Here is a 21317-nt window from a genome sequence, read left to right on the forward strand (position 1 = left end):
TGCTGTTCTTTTAAAGAGATGTTTAAGAAAGCCAATTTCTACTGTGAAAGATCACATGGCACGATAAAGAGTAAGAATTTTCCTAATGTATCAATTGCATCCAAAGACCACCAAAATAGTTTAAGTGGTTATTTGATTCAGTGTTGAATACCTTGTACTACTTCTGCCTCCATAACACTGCACTTCCGAATAGTTTGTGTATGAAGTGCTTCGAAATACTGAAGGATTAGTTTTGGATTGCTCTATCAATTGGCTGGCACAGACAAGATGCACTAAATGGCCCCATTCTGTGTTTTTGTTTCCTATATTTCAGCACAAAGTGCAAATCCTTGCGCTTATGGAATTGTCCATATGTGAAACTTTAGTTATTTGGCAAGCTGAAATTCTGGAATAATATAATTCCTATCCTGTTAACTATATGTTTTAAACCAAATGAAAACTTCTTCGTTCTTGGGAATGTTGAGAGTCAAATGATCATTACTTAGGCATTGTAGTTCTGATGGTGAGATCATTCAAGGGCATCAATGCGCTGCAGTACCAGGTAAATTGTAAAGGATGGTCCAACTATCGCAATTTATCTGGCCGTAAGCTTTTTTGCAGTTGTGTACGTTGTGTATATTATGCATCCTGTACTGCGCATGTTTAATACAAATCCCAAAATTCCTGCATCATACATACACCTGATGACCTTAACTTTCATGCACAACAGATCATGCACCATGGTAGGGAAACCAGACATCTGCGTAGGAGGTGGGAACAAAAAAATGACCAATCAGAATTGAATGGGAGGTACAGTAGCACAGTGGTTAGTACTGTTGCTTCACAGTGCCGGAGACCCTGGTTCGATTCCCAGCTTGGGTCACTGTCTGTGCGGAGCCTGCATGTGTCTGCATGGGTTTCCTCTGGGCACTCCGGTTTCCTCCCACAAGTCCTGAAAGACGTGCTTGTTAGGTGAATTGGACATTCTGAATTCTCCCTCTGTGTACCCAAATAGATGCAGGAGTGTGGCGACTAGGGGATTTTCACAGTAACTTCATTGCAGTGTTAACGTAAGCCTACCTGTGACACTAATAAAGATTACTATTATTAACTTGCACATCTTTAGACTGCGGGAGGAAACTGGATTACCCGGAGGAAACCCATGCAGACACGGGAAGAATGTGCAAACTCCACACAGTCGCCCGAGGTCGGAATCGTGGCTGGGTCCCTGGCACTGAGACAGCAGTGCTAACCACTGTGCCACCGTGCCATCCCATGGTTGTATTCCTCAGCTACCCACTGGGCAAACATTTTTAAAAGATGTATGTGACTCTTCTCTTGAGTCTTTTCTTACGTAGGTTCTATTGACACTGGGATCTAGGGATACACGCATCCTCATCGGAAAGGCAGCATTCTCTTGTGCAGCTGGTGGTGGTGAGCTGCCTTCTTGAATTGCTTCCAATCATGGGAGTACAGTTAGACCACAATGCTATTACGATGGGACTTCTAGCATTTTGACCCAGCAACACTTGTGGAATGCTGATATAATTCCAAGTCAAGATGATTCATAGAATTTACAGTGCAGAAGGAGGCCTTCGGCCATCGAGCCTGTACCGGCTCTTGAGCACCCTACCCAAGCCCACACCTCCACCCTACCCCATAACCCTGTAACCCCACCTAACACTAAGGGCAATTTTGGACACTTAAGGGCAATTTATCATGGCCAACCCACCTAACCTGCACCTCTTTGGACTGTGGGAGGAAACCGGAGCACCCGGACGAAACCCACGCAGACATGGGGAGAACGTGCAGACTCCGCACAGACAGTGACCCAGCAGGGAATCAAACCTTGGACCCTGGAGCTATGAAGCATTTGTGCTAACTACCGTGCTGCCCCATGATGTGTAACTTGGAGAAGAATTGGCTGCCCATGTTTCTCTGCCTTTGCCCTTCTGGTAGAGGTCACAGGTTTGCAAGCTCCTATCAAAGGAATCTTGGTGAGTTGCTGCAGTGCATCTTTAAATGGTACACTGTCGACTGGTGGTGGTGGGAGTTAATCTTTATGGAATGGACGGGACACCTATCAAGTGGGTTGCTTTGTCCTGTATGGTGTTGAGCTTCTTGAGTGTGGTTAGAATCATCCAGCAAAGTGTACCATATTCCTTCACATTCCTGACATGTGCCTTTGTAGATGGTGGACAGGTTTTGTAGTTAACTGCGGTTTAATTTAAAATGCCCAATTCTTTTTTTTTAACAAAACAATTTTATTGAGGTATTTTTGGCATTGTAAACAGTTACAGCATGCAGTAATGTGCAAATATCAACCCAAAGCAGAAACATAGTGCAAAAGACCAATCCGCTCTCATAAACAGTGCATGCCTATTTATCCCTCTCACTCTAATCTACCCCACCTCTGCTGACGTTTAATTCCCCGGGAAGAAGTCGATGAATGGTTGCCACCTTCGGGCGAACCCTAATACAGATCCTCTCATGGCAAACTTAATTTTTTCCAGCCCTAAGAAGCTCGACATGTCCGAGAGCCATGCTTCGGTGTTTGGGGGCTTTGAGTCCCTCCATGCCAGCAGTATACGTCGCCGGGCTACGAGGGAAGCAAAGGCCAAGACGTTGGCCTCCCTCTCCTGGACCCCCAGGTCTTCTGAGACCCCAAAAATTGCCACCACTGGACTCCTCACCACCTTAGTTTTCAGTACCTGGGACATGACGTCCGCAAATCCCTCCCAGTATCTCCTAAGTTTTGGACATGCCCAGAACATGTGGACATGATTCGCTGGCCCTCCCGCACACCTAGCACACTTGTCCCCCATCCCAAAAAATGTACTCATCCGGGCCACCGTCACGCGGGCCCGATGGATGACCTTGAATTTACCCTACTCAGGGCTTCCGCCCATACCCCCTCCTCTATCTCCTCGCCGGATTCTTCCTCCCACTTGAGCTTCAGTTCCCCTGTCTGGGACTCCTCCCCTTTCATAAGTTCTCGGTAAATATCCAAGACTTTCCCCTCTCCTACCTCTCCCCTGGAGACTACTCTGTCCTGGATCCCATTTGGTGGGAGGCGTGGGAAGGATGGGACCTGTCTGGTATGAAGTCACGCACTTGCAAGTACCGAAAGTCATTCCCCCTTACTAGTCCGAATTTCTCCTCCAAGGCCCTCGTGCTCGAGAAGCTCCCACCCCCCCCCCCACAAAGAACATATCGCCCATCCTTCCCACCCCTGCCCGCCGCCACACTCTGAATCCACCGTCCATACTCCCAGGGGAGAATCGATGGTTGTCTCATATTGGCGACCAGGCCTATGCTCCCACCTCCCTATGTGCCTCCTCCACTGGCCCCAGATCCGCAGGGCGGCCACCACTACCGGGCTGGTGGAGTACCTGGCCGGCGGGAGCGGTAGGGGGGCCGTGACCAGGGCTGCCAAACTGGTGCCCCTGCACAAAGCTGCCTCCACTCGCCCCCAAATAGACCCCGTACCCACCATCCAACTCCTTACCTTGGCTATGTTGGCCGCCCAGTAGTAGTTACTGAGGTTCGGCAGCTCCAGCCGCCCCTTGCTACGGCTCCTCTCAAGCATCGCTTTCTTCACCCGCGGGGACTTCCCCCCCCCCCCCTAGACAAAGCCCATAATAATCTTGTTGACCCTTTTGAAGAAGGACCGTGGGATGAAAATCGGGAGGCATTGAAAAATAAACAGGAATCTTGGGAGGATTGTCATCTTTACCATATGCACTCTCCCCACAAGTGATAGCGGGAGTGCATCCCATCTCCTAAACTTGCTCTTCATTGCTCCACCACTCTAGTCAAATTTAGCTTATGCACCCTGCCCCAGTCTCATGCCACCTGTATCCCTTTCTCTGACCATCCTAAATGGCAGCCCCTTCAACCTGTTCTCCTGGCCCCTCGCCTGCGCTGCAAACATCTCGCTCTTAGTCATGTTTAGTTTGTACCCTGAAAATCTGCCAAATTCTCTCAATATTCCGAGTATACTGTCCACCCCAGCCAGCAGGTCCACTACGTACAGGAGCAGGTCGTCCGCGTACAGCGATACCCTGTGCTCCACCCCTCCCCTAATCATTCCCTTCCACCCCATCGCAGCTCTCGGGGCAATCGCCAGAGGTTCTATGGCCAGTGCAAACAGCAACGGGGAGAGTGGACATCCCTGGGTGTCCCCCGGTGTAGTCTAAAGTACTCTGATGTTGCCCTATTTGTCCTCACGCTAGCTTTTGGGGCCTGACACAATAGTCTAACCCAGTCAACAAAGCCCTCCCCGAACCCAAACCGTCCGAGTACCTCCCACAAATAGTCCCACTCCACCCGGTCAAAGGCCTTCTCGGCATCCATTGCCACCACTGCCTCTACCTCTCTGCCCTCCGGGGGCATCATGATCACATTGAGTAGTCGTCTTAAGTTGGCTACCAGCTGTCTGCCTTTAACAAACCCTGTTTGGTCTTCCCCGATTACCTCCGGGACATAGTCCTTAATTCTTAGTTCCAAGACCTTAGCCAGGAGCTTGGCGTCGACGTTGATCAGGGAGATTTGTCTGTATGACCCACACGCTTCTGGGTCTTTATCCCGTTTTAATATCAGCGAAATGGGAGCCTGTGACATCGTCTGGGGTAGAGTCCCTCTGTCCCTCGCCTCGTTAAATACCCTAGTCAGCACCGGCCCCACTATCTCCAAGAACTTTTTATAGAACTCCACTGGGTATCCATCCGGCCCTGGGGATTTACCCGACTGCATGGCCTTCAAGCCCCCGCGTATTTCCTCAGCTCTGATCGGGGCCCCCAGTCCATCTACCAGCCCCCTAGCCCTTTTGGGAAGGCCAGTCCGTCTAAGAAACGCTTCATCTCCTCCGGCTCCCCAAGGGGTACTGAGGTATAGAGCTTGCTGTAAAACTCCCGAAACACTTTGTTGAGTCCTGACAGGTCACCCATATTGTCCACTACCCTGCCTATTTCTCTGGCTGCCGCCTTCCTCCTGAGTAGCTGCGCAAGCATTCTACTAGCTTTCTCCCCATGCTCATAGACCACACCCTTTGCCTTCCTGAGTTGTTCCACTGCTTTTCTCGTGGACAACACTCCCAGCTCGGCCTGCAGTCTCCGTCTATCTCTAAATAGGTCCTCCCTCGGGGCCTCTGCGTATTCCCTGTCTGTCCGGTGGATCTCCTTGACCAGTCTGTCCCTTTCCGCTCTGTGGGCCCAAATTGAAATCAGCTCTCCCCGTACCACCGCCTTCAGCGCCTCCCACAGCGTCGCTGCTGAGACTTCCTCTGTGTCATTAACCTGCATGCACTTCCGCAGTCTCTCGCGCACCCCCTCCTCCGCTAGCAATCCTATGTCCAACCTCCATTGCGGGCACTGGTAGCTCCCTTTGCAGACCTGCAGGTCAACCCAGTGTGGGGCATGATCCGAGATATGGTGAGCGCTGAGTACTCTGTGCTTTTTACCCCGCCTACACAGGCCCTGCTCATAATGAAAAAATGGATTCTAGAGTATACTTTATGAACATGCGAGTAGAACGAATATTCCCTCCCCGTCGGCCGTCTGGCTCTCCATGGGTCTACGCGCCCCCCCCCCCCCCATCTGCTCCATGAACCCCTTTAGTTCCCTTGCTATCGCTGGGAGTCTACCCGTTCTGGAGCATGGCCTGTCTAGTCCGGGATCGAGGACCGTGTTGAAGTCCCCACCCATGATCAGCTTGGGTGAATCTAAGACTGGGATTTTCCCCAGCACCCTTTTTCATGAAGTCAGCGTCGTCCCAATTTAGAGCATATACATTCACCAGGACGACCCTCACCCCCTCAAGCATACCACAGACCATAAGAAATCTACCCCCTCCGTCTGCAATTGTGCCCTCCACCTCAAATTCAACCCATTTATTGACCATGATTGCCACCCCCCTGGAGTTAGAGTCCAAGCCCGAGAGGAAGACCTGGCTAATCCAGCCCTTCCTTAGTCTGGTCTGGTCTGTCACTTTCAGATGTATCCCCTGCAGCATGATTACATCTGCCTTTAGAGCCCACAAATGCGCAAACACACGTGCCCTCTGTGTGTTCTGGCCCGTTTAGTCCCCTGACATTCCAGGTGATCAGCCTGATTGGAGGGTACCCCTTCCAGTTCGCCTCCTGATAGTTCCCACCCCCGACCTCCGCTCTGTCACCTACTTTAGATCCCTCCCATGTCAGCAGAATAACCCCCCCTCTTTAGCAACAACACTCCTCGGTAACCCGACCCCTGCCATATACTGGCTGTATGCATCCCCCCCCACCTGACTCCCTTGACTAGCTTCCCACTAGCCGGTGACTCATCCCTCCGGCGCCCACTTGTCTTGCTCCCATTGTTCCCCCGAGCTCATCCCGCCCCCACCCATCCATGCCCATTCCCCTGATGTGTCCTGCTCGAGCAGTCTCTCTCTGCAGTACAGGAGATCAAACAACAAACCAGGGTAATCCAACAATGACCCGAGACCGCTCCCGCTGTAATGCTGTTCCATTTGTGTAAACAGATGAGTGATACCGATCACCCCTTTCTGCGCATTAGTAATAAAAACACACAGCAACACAGTACCCGCGTAACCCGCCTCCATCCAGTACCTTTAAACCCCATTGCTTCCCGGCCAAATTTCTGTCCCGTTGGAAGCTCCAAAAAGAAAAAAACACAAAGAAAATCAAAAATAAAACCCAAAAGAGAGTCCCCCCCTCGCCCATTGTACCCATAGGCAGCAAAAACGGAAAACAGAATCTACAAGTACCTGTGAAGCAGCAAAGAATAGAAAGTCAGTCCAAGAAAACTAGAAGTCCCACAAACAATAATACTGACTCTGACTTTGGTCCGTGGGCACTCAGTTCGGCACCAGCCCTGATCCTTTGCGAACTCCATCGCCTCACCGGGGTCCATAAAGTAGTAATGCAGGCTTTGGTGTGTGACCCACAGCTGCGCTGGGAAAAGTAGGCCAAACTTCACGTGCTTTTTGAACAAAATCTCTTTAATTCTTTTAAAGGCTGCTCGCCGCCTGGCCACCTCCTGACTCGGGTCTTGATCGATGCGCAGGACGTTGTTGTTCCATGTACAGCTCTTTGTACTCTTTGCCCACTGAAGGACCCACTCCTGCTGCTCGGGATGAACCTTGACAAGTGAAATGAAAAATAAAATGAAATTGAAAATCGCCTATTGTGACAAGTAGGCTTCAAATGAACTTACTGTGAAAAGCCCCTAGTTGCCACATGCCGGCGCCTGTTCGGGAAGGCTGGTACGGGAATTGAACCATGCTGCTGGCCTGCCTTGGTCTGCTTTCAAAGCCAGCGATTTAGCCGTGTGCAAGTCCCACTGCATCTCTCTCCAGACCTTCTTTACAAAGGCACATTCCACAAAGAGGTGGGCGACCGTCTCATCTCCCTCGCAGCTACTCTGAGGGCAGCGTGCAACGGTGCTGAGCCTTCGGGTGTACATGAAGGATCTGAAGGGGAGGGCCGTTCTCACCACCAGCCAAGCTAGGTCTTTGCGTGTGCGTGGGTTTCCTCCGGGTGTTCCAGTTTCCTCCCACACTCCATTGGCCATGATAAATTGCCCTTGATGTCCAAAATTGCCCTTAGTGTTGGGTGGGGTTACTGGGTTATGGGAATAGGGTGGGGTGTTGACCTTGGGTAGGGTGCTTTTTCCAGGAGCCGGTGCAGACTCGATGGGCCGAATGGCCTCCTGCACTGTAAATTCTATGATAATTGTCTGAGAACCTGTGGAACCTGACCGCCACTGGTTGGGGAGGGGGGAGGGGGTGGCTGCCTCACCAGCACTCTGTGTGCCCCATCCAGCTCCAGCAGTCGCGGAAAGGAGTTAGCCCCCACCAGCCGCTGCAACAGGTTTGCCACAAACGTCGTGCCGTCCGCACCTTCGGCCCCCTCTAGGAGGCCAATAGCTCTCAGATTTTGTCTGCGGGCTGGTTTCCAGGTCTTCAAACCTGTCAAGCAGCATTCTCTGCCGCTCCGTCAACCCATCTATCTCTATTGCAGCGATCGTTTGTGTATCCGCCTGTTCCTCCACCGCTTGCTCCAGCTCCTTGACCTTTTTGTCCTGGGCCTCTAGCTTTTGGTTCACTTGCTCCACCGCTTTCTGAAGCGGATCTAAGTTATCCCGTTTGATATCTTCAAAACTTCCTTTTATGACCTGCAGCATATTGTCCAGCGCTGCTTGGATCGTCTGGCCCGCAGTCCATACGTCAGCCATCTTTGGTCCCAGGTCAGCTCCCACACCACTTTGTCTCTGCCCTTTTTCATGCTTTCGCTGCTTTCTGCTCTTCTTTGTTTCCATACAGCTCCATACGCTTCAATCAGCAACTTTGTGCCCGTCTTTTCTAGCGCTCAAAAGTTCAGAAAAGTCAGGAAACCAGGTCCAAAAAGCCAGCCGGAGTGAAAGCCACAAAATGTGCAACTCACTCCCACGTAGCCGCCACCGGAAGTCCCTAAAATGGCCAATTTTTAATTTAAAGTGTCGAATTTTATCAGGCCTAAAATCCAGGCCTGATACCAGATAGATATTGCTGTTCCTTTACTGTAACTGGGTCAAAATCCTGGAACTACCTCCCTAACAGCACTGTGGGTGTATCTATGCCATGTGGATTGCAGAGGTTCAAGATTGCCACCGCCTCAAGGATAATTAGGGATGGGGCATAAATGCTGGCCGAGGCAGTAATTTCCACATCTCCTAAAATAATACACAAAAAAAATAACTCCTGGTTTTATTTGCACTGCCATGATCTGACACAATACTAGGAGAACAGTAAGTGCACAGATCTGTTTCTTCACGTGGAGGATGTACTGCAGATGTGATGTGGGTAATCTTTTGTTGAAAGATAATCAATTATTTGTTTAGCTGGATCAAAGAGTTGAAGTACAAACGGTGACTAGTATGATTAACTCTCGAAGGCCACTGCATCATCATGTCAGATTCCAGCTGAACTGTTCAGGTGGGTTTCAGATCCACAGTAGTGCCACTTAATTAAGCAGAAGAATGATAGAAATGACAGTACCGAGATCGAATTGGCTGAATACAAAGATTAAACTATCACGCTTTTCAAAAAAATCTATATATAATGGGCCATGATTTTCTGTAGAAATGAATCCAGTGGCATCTGCTATGAAATTGATGTGCTCTTGCCCATTTAAACTTGACTATTTTCTGTTGCATGTTGCTGGAAGTGACCGAAAAAATACTGACTGAAATAGAGTATCTGAGCAGGACAATCAGTATCTTAACCAATGTTACATGAGGATGATATTAGGAAATTGGATGAAGAAATGAGATGGAGATGTAGCGGACAGTTTAGCGGTTAAACAGACTGAGGGGAGAAAAACTGTTTATATGGAGTCAGAGGGATATGCCCATACCTACCCGAGTTACATTGTCCCGTCACACACACACCCATTAGTGGAAATACACAGGATGCCCCAGATCTATTGTTCTTCGGGACACTCCTGTCTGACCAGCTATTAGCCCATTACAGAGTCTCTTTGTCCGTCAATAGGAGGTTAGTTGCATATCAAAGGAACCGGAATGTGGCGACCAGGGGCTTTTCACAGTAACTTCATTGCAGCGTTAATGTAAGCCTACTTGTGACAATAAAGATTATTATTATCAATAACATGGCTCTGTTCTTTTGTATGAACAGAGTGGGTCATCAAGCAGCCAAGATAACAATGATATGATTAAGATCCCTGCTGATATTCTAGTTTTATAGTTCAGTGATTCTCAAAACTGGGGTCCCACAGGCACCAGTTGAGATTTTCCAGGGGATCTGCAAAATAACTTGAATGGGACTTATTGCTGCAGTGGAGAGGGTTGGGCACACATTATTAACCATTCCATTTATTGCCAGTGTCCCGATGACAAATGCCACACTATAGGTTGTGTGTCAGCAGTATTACAACATAGACAGGCTGACAGACAGAGTGGGAGGGAAGAAAAATACCTAAACACTCAGCAGCTGTATAGTGAATAGATAGGCAATGCAGGGTTACATCTGAAATGGTGCCAGTATTCCCAATAAGAGACATTCCAAGAAGAGGAGGGAGGTGTGTGGTGAAGTATTCAACAAATCTGCTGCTGAGCCTGTAGGATTATCTTCCAGCTGAAGGAAAGTGAAATGTTTTCACATCAAATAGATCAATGTTCACTATTGTGGATTTCATGTGAATTCCTTTAATAAAACATTCAGAAATGTAAATGTATAATGCATTTATCATAGTATAATTCATATTGGGGGTTCATCATTAATCCAATTGAAGTGGGATCTTGTAATCAAAAAGGTTTGCGAACCACTGGCTCGCCTTTCAGATCACTCTTGAATCAAAAGGGTGTGTGACTTCAGACTGAATCGAGTATCTCTTGAGTACTTATTTTAAATTTAAAGACCTGCACGGAATCTATACTTGCATCTACCAGTTCAAATTTCTATATTTGTCACTGATTGAAGGAAGGAGCTGATCTCTCTGGTAATTTTGTCACTTAGCACTTGCTACACAGTCCTTTTAAAAAAAAAAAAGATCTTGGCATGTTAAGAGTACCCATTAAATTCAAGGTACTGTCAAAGTTGCTACATTACAAGCTTATGAAACATTTCTTAAGCTATGGGCATGAAAGACTTCTTTTTTGCAATTATCGTAGATATTCTAGTATTGGTAAAAGTCCAAGTTATCTACAATAACTTTCATAGCACAGGTTATACCTACATTTCCACCAAAGTTGGTCCTTTTACACATTTTCTTGCAGTCGAAGGTCAAATGTGCTATTCTGCTTCTTATCAGTTTCAAAAAGCTCCACTGTATAAATGTTGGAGCATTAATCTGAGTATAATCCCTTTCATTTTCTTTGGTGGCTTTACTTTTGATACGATCAAGGATCCTATTAAAGTACTATACTATTTTCCTCCTGTAAAGAGAGAGCTATTGGATCCTGGTAACCTTGTTTTGTGTGTTGGCTGACATTCTGATTCTGCTAGTCATCAGTGCTGTGTCTTTTTCATTAGAATGATTCCAACAGGGCTAGCTTCATAGAGAAATCGCCACAGGATATTGTAGGCTAGCTTTTGGAGGAGCCTGCACATTTTTCCTCTGCATTACTGTTTTGATCTTTTACGTGTAAAGGATATGCAGGTTTCCACAACTGTGATACATTGTGGTTCCTTCACTATTGTGAATTAGCAATGGAGAAGCACATGCGGGTTTGAATATAATGAATAACAAAAAAAAGTACTTGGACGCAGTTGTTTTCAAGTTTTTGAAGTAAACATTCTGTTTAACAGTCTGAATCTGTATTTGGGATCTTTGTAGTGTATTTCCTCAGTGGGCAACTTTCTGATGTAAACTCTTATATGTTCATTTCTATGAGATGATACTGTAGTCTAAATGTGTGGATACCTGGTGGTTAAAAGAATGAGACCAGTTTTCTCATTTGCTAGGTATAAAAAGTAATGAAAAAGGCTATTGGAACATTGGCCGTTATCACAATAGGGCTGAAATACAGTGGTGAGTTATGTTTCCATTGTACCCTATCTTGAGCAGAGTTCAATTCTAGCAAGAGCATCTGGGTAAGGTAAATTTGCTTTCGAAGGAATGTAGAGTAGATTTTCCAGAATTATACCTGAGTTTAGGGCAATACGTTCTATGGATAGACTGCACAATCTTAACTCTAATTCCCTTGAGTTTAGATAGTTGACCAATGATTTGCTTTGAGGTGTTTAAAATGACCAAGATATTTGATTATGTGAATATATATATATAAGCTGTTTCCTCTAGTTTTGTAATCTAGGAGCTGTAATCTAAAAATTGGAATTGGGCAATTCAAGGGTGAAGTAGAGAAGCATATTTTCCACACACAATAGTGGGAATGTGGGATTTACCCCAAGAGCTGTAGGTACTTTGTCAATTTGAAATATGAATAGAATGACTGAATAGAGTCAGCAAAATTGAAGCTTATATGCATGACTCAACCATTAATGTTAGATTGTTGCTAGAACCTTGGATAGGTTTGATGCTTCATTAATGATGAAAGAGAACTACATTTGTTGATGTCCCAGGGATGGGTGTTCAAACATATCTTCAATGAAAAATAATTCAAATACTTAATTACTGAAGTAATTCTGTGACAGTTGGATTTGAATATCTCTAAAATATGGAGGTGGCATTGCATTTGATGTTAATTTGTGCCTGGAATTCCTAAGTGTTAAATTCTGCAGCCAGCAGATGATAATCTCCAGGTAGCGTGTGCCGCATACCAGCAAGCCAAAGTATGCTTCCTCTTTGACTCCTTGGTAATGCTATAATTACTCCAGATATCAGGCAGTAAAGACACTCCAGTTTGAAGAGAATGAGAGGTTAACTTACAGGAGTGACCAGTGATGCTGAACGCGAGTATGTCGTGTAAAACGCAAACATATATTTGCACTGAAACATGAGCTTATCTTTTATGGTTGACGACTGACTTGGTGTATTGTCAACTTTTCTGTAGTTTTAAATTTCAAATTTACACCATTTGCAGTTTTATTTTATATTTGTAGCCTGGCTGTAGACTATTTTTCTGCTATTTCTCCTAGTGCTATAAACCCCTCCCCTCACAATTCTCTGAAACTAATATGTTCTTGCAATACTTTTATTGTTCCTCTTGTAAATTTTCTTTCCTCCCCTGAGCACTTGAAGATAAATTTTAAACGGTTTGTTATAGTTCCCCATGTGACTTGATACAGTTGTTAGTTACAAGGTTATTGGTCCCATGTTTAACTCTGTCTTAAATGGGACAGCAACTGCAGTGTTACGAGTTACAGTGGGGGGGGGGGGGGGGGGGGGGGGGGGGAAATCAGCCATAGTTCTTCTGAACCTCAATAGTGCAGTGTTCTTCATAATGGCCCATAACTTCTGGGTTCCCCAGCGTCTCATTTAGGGGGTACCCCATGACATGGTGGGAATCCCTCTTTGAGGTTCCCAGCAAGGGATTACCTGGCAATTGCCCAGAAAACGTAACTTCCTCCGGACAATTTTAAAAATATACATATATTTTTATAGAAAACCTTTTCATTATAACAAAATAATATAAAACAGATGCTTCAAGTTACAATGTAACAAGAATACAATCAAGAACACATCCAATCTTAACCCCCACCCCCTCAACACAACTAAAAACCCCCTTAACTCAGTGTTCTTCAAACTTTTTTTCCGGGGACCCGTTTTTGCCAACCGGCCGACCTTCTTGACCCACGCTGGCCGACCTTTACGACCCATGCCGGCCGAACTGCGCAACCGACCATTTTCTCTTACCTTGTTTGCTGCTGCCAAAAATGGAGGAAATGGTTTTGGGTCCCTTTGGCCCTCGTACACGCTCCTCCAATAGAACCTGTTGGATGAAGGTGAAGCCATCCGGTGTCGGAAAGTATTGAGTCTCCATCTGTCCAAAGTTCTGAATTTTTTTCCTGTAAAGTTTTATCAAATAAACCCCCCCCCCCCTCTGAATGTGTAAAAAAAATAAATTGAATAAAATAAATGAAAAAAAAATCAAATGAATAAAAGCCACTACTGAACTTCTGAAACAAAAAGCTGCAACTGTAAAAAAAAAAAAAAAAATAGCGGCTGCACTGCGCGTGCGTGCCTGATTATCGACGCGCGTGCGCAATGCGGCCGAATTTTTTTTACACGTTCACGGAATGCGCATGCACTGATCATCATGCCCGCATGCGCAATGCGGCCAAATTTTTTAACATGGTCGTGGCCGCTTGCAGCTAGCCTTATGAAAAGCCGGCTGCTGTGCGGGGATTTGTGCGATCGGGAGCGCCGCGGACAACGGCTCCGCTACCCTCCCGACACCCGCCCGCGACCCACCTGCGGGTCGCGCCACCGACTTTGAAGAATACTGCCTTAACTGACGGTGACTAACTCTTTCTTTTAAAAAAGAAAAGAAAATGAACGGCTGCGACCTCAGATAGAACCCTGCTATTGACCCCCTAATGGTGTACCTGACCATCTCCAAATGTAGGAACCTCATGAGGTCACCCAACCAGGCCGAGGCGTTGGGCAGAATAAGAGACCTCCACCCAAGGAGAATCTGCCTCTGGGCTGTTAATGAGGCAAAGGCGAGAACGCCTAACTGCGATACCCCAAAAATGGCCACCAGCGAACAGGCTCTAGTTCAACATTAAAAATCTCTGACATGGTGCTGAAGAAGGAGATCCAAAAGCTTAATAACTTGGGATACAACTAGAACATAATGTGCATGGCCCCCAAGTGCACCATTCATACATGTTGTCTAACCCCCAAAAGAAACATTCATCCTCATGTTGATCAGGTGAGCCCTGTGCACCACCTGGAAATGGATCAAACTAAGCTGAGCACAGGAGGACGTGGAGTTGACCATGCAAAGAAACTTGCTTCACCTCTTCTCATCCAGAATAGGACCCATTTCACCTTCAAGTCATTTCACCATCAAGTCATTCAACGGAGCCGACTCCGCTAATAGGATCTGACTGTAAAACCCAAAATACTCCCCCTGCAAGACCTGGCCAAAAGTAAAATCCTCTCCAACAGGGAGGATGGCAGTGCCAAGGGAAAAGAAGGAAAAACCATCAGCAAAAAAATCGCAGAGCTGGAAATATCTGAACAAATTGGTCCCCAAGGATCCCCAAAGCTGGCAAACCTTTCCTCAACCAACAGGTCCCCAACCTTCTACAAACTTTTCCCCTCCTATCACCTAAATGCCAAGTCTAAACCCACTGGCACAAAGATGATTATTGCAGATAGGAGCCAACAATGACATGGAGCTAAATTAAAAATGCTGTCTGAACTGCTTCCAGATTCCCAGAGTGGACACCACTCTTGCAGGAGAGAACAGAAACGGCACAATTACTAAAGCCCCCAGACTAGAGCCCTACAAGAACTCTCCTCCATTTGCCCCCATACAGGACTCGGGTCACTTAGCCACCCCAGCACTTTCTCAATATTAGCAGCCCAATAATAAAATAACAAATTGGATAAAGCTAACTACCTAACGGTCTATCTCTCCGGAGGAGCAGCCTCTAGATCCTTGAGGTCTTGCCCACCCAAATAAAAGAGGACACTGATTTGTTAACTCTGGCAAAAAAGGATTTGGGGAGAAAAGTGAGGAGACAATGAAAAGGACAAAAGGAAAAGGACAATATTTAACAGCTGATGTATATTGGCTAACAATTGCCGACCTTGACAAAGCCTGTCTGGTCTCCGCGATCACCTTTGGGAGGGAGAGCTCCAACCGCTGTACCTGCACTTTTGCAAGTAATTTAGCATTCCGAAGCGATATGGGTCGAAATGACCCACGTTCCATAGGGTCTTTGTCCTTTTCTGGATCAGGGAAATGGAGGCCTTGAACAAAACTAATATTGAAGGGATCAGCTCGAACTTCTTTTAGAAGTCTATGTGGAATTCATCAGGGTTGGGAGTTTTGCCTGTCTACACCAACCCAATGCTTTTCATAATTTACTCCGGACCCAACGGGAATTCCAACTACTCCTTCCGCCTCTCTGCCAGTGGGGGGGGGGGGATCCCGACAGAGATCCCGACAGAGATCCCGATGGAATGCTTCAAAAGCTGATTTGACCTTGGATGGAGCAGAAACCAAATTGCCACTCCAGTCCTTTACCCACACAATCTCCCGGGAAGAGCTAAAAGGTGACTAGCCTTCTCCCTGTGTTCATAAACTGTGCCCTCAAACGTCGCAAGTGGCTCGCCGCCGTAGCTGTTGATCTTAATTCAAATTGCGTCCCAAGCATCACCGGGGGTAGGGGCATACGAGTACTGATGGTCCACCTCGAGGGCAAAGTCCACCAGCCTCCGATGCTTCATTCTCGCAGTCCTTTCCATGTGTGCTTTGTAAGAAATTCTTTTTCTTTCCCCCCCGCCCCTCCTTCCTCCAAGGGGGTCATACAACAGGTACTCAGCAGGCTCACCCAAGATTGCTGTCAAACCCACCAAGACAAAACAAAGAAAATCTGTAGTCACCGTTAGCAAAAAGAGCAAACTATTTCTGCACCCAACCTCCCCATCCCGAAACTATACCACACACAAATGTACATACAAATAACAGTAAAGGGAACAAAAACCACTAAACCCTACTTCTAACCCTAATCACAAACAGAATGAAAACACTAAGCTCATTATCTAAAACTCAACTAATATAATGAGCTGCTACCCCCATGCTCAGCTCCCATTTAGCTAACTCTTCGGCTAACAGGGCGGCCCCTGCCCAAATATGAAGAAAAAGACTAACCGTAAAACGACACAGTGTAAAAAAAACCTGTAAAACATCACACTCTTAACAGGAGCTATATATTTCCCATAACCGTTATAGCATGAAGAACAAAAGCACCCATAACTATAACGCCCCCATCCAAATCCAATTTTCAAAACACTTATCCCACACAAGAACAAAGAAAAACAGAAATGCAAACATGTACAAGGCACCCCAACAACTCCCTCCCCAGATCCACATGCCCACCGCCAATACCCAGAAACCTCAATCAACTCGCACCCGGCTTATTTTTTTTCACAAAAGAATCCACTCCCTCTATTACACCACCCCAAATTGAACCCCACTCTTTTATATAGGATGGATTCGGCCTTGTTAAATGCCGCCCGATTCCATGCCAGCTCCACACCAACATCTTGATAAAGCCTGATGGCGTGGCCTTTCCAATTACCAAGATTTTATCTTGGTAAGACTATGTAAATACTGGGAGGAGCCACGATATCAGGCATTTTGCAGAAAAGCAGTGTTAGTTGTGTGTTGGATTGGAGATGTGAGCAGAAGTCCAGCATTTCAGTTCCGTTAAATAATATGTTTGTAGTTAGATTAGCAGTTTTTCCCCCAAACAGTTCTGAATAATGTCTTTAGAAGGTGAGCTGAAACGAGCTGAAGCAGCTTCAGAAGAAATACAGCCATGGTTTCTACATGGTTCTGACAGGGTCCAGATCTTTTCTTTAAAGCAATATAAAAATATCTCTTCCTCAAAGAACATCACTGTAAAGCAGGTATTCCTGACGCCTAACTGTATCTTAACAGTGGATCGAGAGCCGAGATTTATTTTTGTTTGCGTGGATAGCAGTCAAGGGTCACTGTATTCACCACATTGATTAGCATTGTTTAAGGGATAATTGTTAGGCATTTTCTGGTGTGATGTTAAAGATATTTTAATACTGTTAGTAATAAAGTTTGTTTTAATATGCCATATCCCTATTTCTTCATGAAATCACTTCTGGAACGAGAAATCCTTTCCTCCATATTCCTATTTCTTCATGAAATTACTTCTGGAGCGAGGTATTGTTTCCTCACAGCCATATAAAATTAAGTATCCAAGCCACTGTGGAGTCTGGGTCCAGGATTGTAATACATTTATTGCCAGTTCCTAGTTGCTGTTGAAAAGTATCGGTAGGTTGCTGTCTCCTTGCATTTCTGCAGACCTTGTGGTGGTGATGTTCCCACAATGCTTTCAGACTGTATGTTTCTTTGACCTAGCAGTAATTAAACCCTTAATATATGTAGGAGTCAGAAAGATTTGCATTTTTCTACACGTGCTCCATCTCAAGTGAATGATTTTAGTTTGCTTTGCGTCTTCGCTGCTTACTTTTGAAGCCAAAACGTCATCCAAATCCTTTTGTCATGCCAAATCTTTCCACCTATGCTTGCTACCCACACTCTCTCTACACTTGTATTCTATCTATTCTTGGTACCGTGATGTTGCTGCCAATTGGTCCTGGCTGAATCCACTCCACCTTAATGGTCACCATGTGTTTCAAAATTCGTTCTAATACTCTATTGATTTGAAAACCTACCGCCGCCTCCATTCTTCTAATCACATAGTGTCAGCCCAATTTCTTTCTTTCTTTCAGAAATCACCTTTGCAGATCGACCCTCACATTCCTGACTGAAAAATGAGTTGGCTAGTGTTAGTTGTGGTAGGCTTCAACCCTCGTTACCTATATCTTTCTCCTGTCATTTTCTCCCAGGCTTTCCTTTCCTCACTTTCTGATCCAGATGCCTCCACAAAGGAAAACATGTGATGCAAAAATTTGTCTACTGTGTAATGCCTCCATATGGTCTGCCAGTAATCAATCCAGTCCTCAAAAGTGGTGAATCAGCTATTTTTGAAAATATGTATAAAATACTCAAAATTATATGTATATTGCACCCAATGCAATTCAGCGGTCTCACCATAGTACATGGCCTTTCTAAATAGCTGTCATTTTTATTCTAAAAACTATTCTTAAATACCTGAAATTAATTGTCTCTCATCCTTTGTTGTTTGCAAAACTAAATGCAGTTGATTTGTTTTATCTTTGTCTGCACCTGTGAACTGAAAGCAGGTTCAGTATGTGTAATAACTTAGACTAGGCCTTTGCGATTGGCCAATCAGGGAACCTCTTCTGTGTATATAACAGGGTGTGTCAGACCCTCTGCACTCCCAGTGTAGATAGCAAGCTGAATGCACATGGTTGTACTGCTGTTGGTTTTGTTAATAAAAGGGACTCTGGTGAAGGGACTTCTGCCTCTGTGGACTTATTACAATATGTAATTTAACTATTGGAGGAAATACCCAGAATGTGCCCATTCCTGTTCCGTAGACTGGCAATGTAACTGAACTGGAACATGATTCAGGACTGAAAATGTAACCAAGGAAATATAGGAGGAACGTTTCTGCCCAAATCAAACAAAGAAATGTAAGATTTCCAAAGTTCCTCAACCATAATCTTAAAAACTGTCCGGCGGCCAACTGAGCTAAACCTTGAATTTATCTCCTTTTTGAAGACCTCTTTTTTTTTTCTCTCTTTCTTCTTGGCTGAATATTATTTTTGCTTCGCTGCTTACTGAATAGACTCTGAATCATTTGGAGAGTTTCTTTCTGTGTATGTATATGAAGAGGCAAATGTGGGCACTTGAAAATAAGAACTCCATTAGTTTGTTACTAATCCATATGTTTGTTACTGAGGTTGGCTTTGGAACACAAAATGAAAAATATGTTGTGGAGTCCTTCGGTTTCATTGTTCTATTATATGTTTCGTTTTGAATGCTCGAAGATTGGGTGGCATCTAAACTATTTGCATTTGCCTACAGGTCACAGCCAAGTTTGCCATCATGTTCATCACCGTACAGTACAATGTTACATACATCAATATAGGTAAGAGAAAGTCATTTAGTGTTAAACTGAGTGTAGGGAGACCAAATACGTTTGGATTTGTTTTCTATATCTCAAAATGGCGAAATTCAGAAGTAATCAGCAGCAACTATTACGTTAGTGAACTTTACTGGATGAAACTGTAACCGGTAAGGACTAGAAAATAAATCAAACCATTCAAAGAATTTTTTTTAAAGTGTTTTTTTTATAAATTTAGAGTACCCAATTCATTTTTTCCCAATTGAGGGGCAATTTAGTCTGACCAATCCACCTAACCTGCACATATTTGGGTTGTGGGGGCGAAACCCACGCAAACAAGGGGAGAATGTGCAAACTCCACACGGACAGTGACCCAAGGCCGGGATCGAACCTGGGACCTCGGCGCTGTGAGGCAGCAATGCCAACCACTGTGCCACCGTGCTGCCCTTTTTTAAAGTGTTTTAAGCTGTCATAATTTTTGAGCTAACCTAGTTCATGCTCATGACGGTGTAAACATATAAAACTTAAATAACTTGCATTAAAATGATAAATCTCACTCCTGCAGTTACAGAATTTACAGTGCAGAAGGAGGCCATTCAAGTCTGCAGCGGCCCTTGGAAAGAGCACCCCATCCCAGTAACCCCACCTAACCTTTTTTTGGACAACAAGGACAATTTATCATCGCCAATCCACCTCACCTACACATCTTTGGACTGTGGAGGAAACCGGAGCACACTCAGGAAACCCACGCAGGCATGGGGAGAATGTGCAGCCTCTGCACAGACAGTGACCCAGCGGGGAATCGAACCGTGGACCCTGGAGCTGTGCTAACCACTGTGCTACCATGCAGGCGATGAAGGGAAGGGGGAGAGAGGGCGATGAAGGGAAGGGGAGTCAAGGTCTCTCATTGTTTTCCCCAGAGGCCTGTTCTGGTGTCCAGGGCCTGGGACTTTATATTCAACATCCTGGATTGAAATATATTTTAAAAAATTTATTCTTTATTATATTTGTTTGAATACTTTTGCCAGTTATCTTTGGCCCTTCATGTGATTTTTTTTGTTTGTTTGTTTCAGAATTGCTTTCTGTGCCTGTGTCCTCTGATCTCACTCGGAGTTGCTTCTCCCACCCTGCCACTGAGGGATATTTATAGGCAGTTTACATACAAAACTGACCGTTACTCGGTGGTTTTGTGAAGTGCGGTGTCATTATTGGAAAGTTTTTAAATTTGGGTTTAACCATTTGGCTTTTTCCAAGCAATTTATTCTATGAACATCCATGACCATGCTTACAGTAAGTTGAAGGATGTCTAGGGAAAGGATGTGATATCATAGAATCTTCAGAAGGAGGGCATTCGGCCCATCATGTCTACACCAACCCTTTAAAAGAGCACTCTACTTTCTTTTTTAAATTTAGTGTACCCAATTATTTTTTTTCCAATGAAGGGACAATTTAGCGTGGCCAATCCACCTAACCTGGCACATCTTTGGACTGTGGGAGGAAACCGGAATACCCGGAGGAAACCCATGCAGACACTGGGAGAACGTGCAAATTCCACACAGCCACTGTCACTTGAGGCCGGGTCCCTGGTGCTGTGAGGCAGCAGTGCTAACCACTTTGCCACCGTGCCGCCCCATATCATGTAAACAGAAGATGTAAATTATTTTTAAAGCTAGAAAGTGCAATGTTTTGTTCTTGAAATTAATGTTACAGGTCAGCTTGCAGTGGAGTGCATTTATTTGATTGACAGGTCTGTTAATAAGCTTGAGAGAGTTTGGAACAAGATGTTCTGAGAGAGTGAGTGAAATAAAATCAGCATTTTAAAAACCTTTTTGCATCTGTGGGAAAGAGGGCCAAATGTAATGCAAGTAATTGTTTGTACCATACAAATAATATTTGAAGTTTCAACTATTCTGAGATTTACACTTGGACTGTTCTATACTTTTAAGTAGTACTGTATTAATCTTGGCCTACTGCAGCTGTTCTAGAAATTGGAAATCAAAGCTAACTAATTAGGAGTAGGCCACTCAGCTCCTTGAGCCTGCTCTGCCACTCAATCAGATCATGGCTGATCTAATTTTAACCTCAGCTCCGCATTTGGGCCCGGAGAGCGACTGTCCGAAGGCTGTCAGCCGCCCAGTGTCGGGAGCGCAGGGTGCACGAGACGCTCT

At 45.3% G+C, this 21317-nt stretch overlaps 1 protein-coding gene across 4 annotated transcripts in view; it reads left to right on the forward strand.

Annotated features, from left to right (window-relative positions):
* Window positions 1–21317, forward strand: part of LOC119969650 (translocating chain-associated membrane protein 1-like 1) — a 109514-nt gene that overhangs the window by 15994 nt on the left and 72203 nt on the right. For 3 of the 4 annotated variants that reach the window (XR_005461437.1, XM_038803582.1, XM_038803583.1), the window contains exon 2: window positions 19110–19173. The exons of the other annotated variant lie outside the window; for it this stretch is intronic. Coding sequence is in view for 2 of the 3 variants with exons in the window: in XM_038803582.1 (XP_038659510.1) it covers window positions 19110–19173 (64 nt within the window). In the remaining variant the exon portion in view is untranslated. The remainder of the gene's footprint in view (window positions 1–19109; window positions 19174–21317) is intronic. 4 annotated transcript variants of the gene reach the window in all.

Source organism: Scyliorhinus canicula, chromosome 7 (assembly GCF_902713615.1).
Source record: "Scyliorhinus canicula chromosome 7, sScyCan1.1, whole genome shotgun sequence".
Taxonomy (NCBI): domain Eukaryota; kingdom Metazoa; phylum Chordata; class Chondrichthyes; order Carcharhiniformes; family Scyliorhinidae; genus Scyliorhinus; species Scyliorhinus canicula.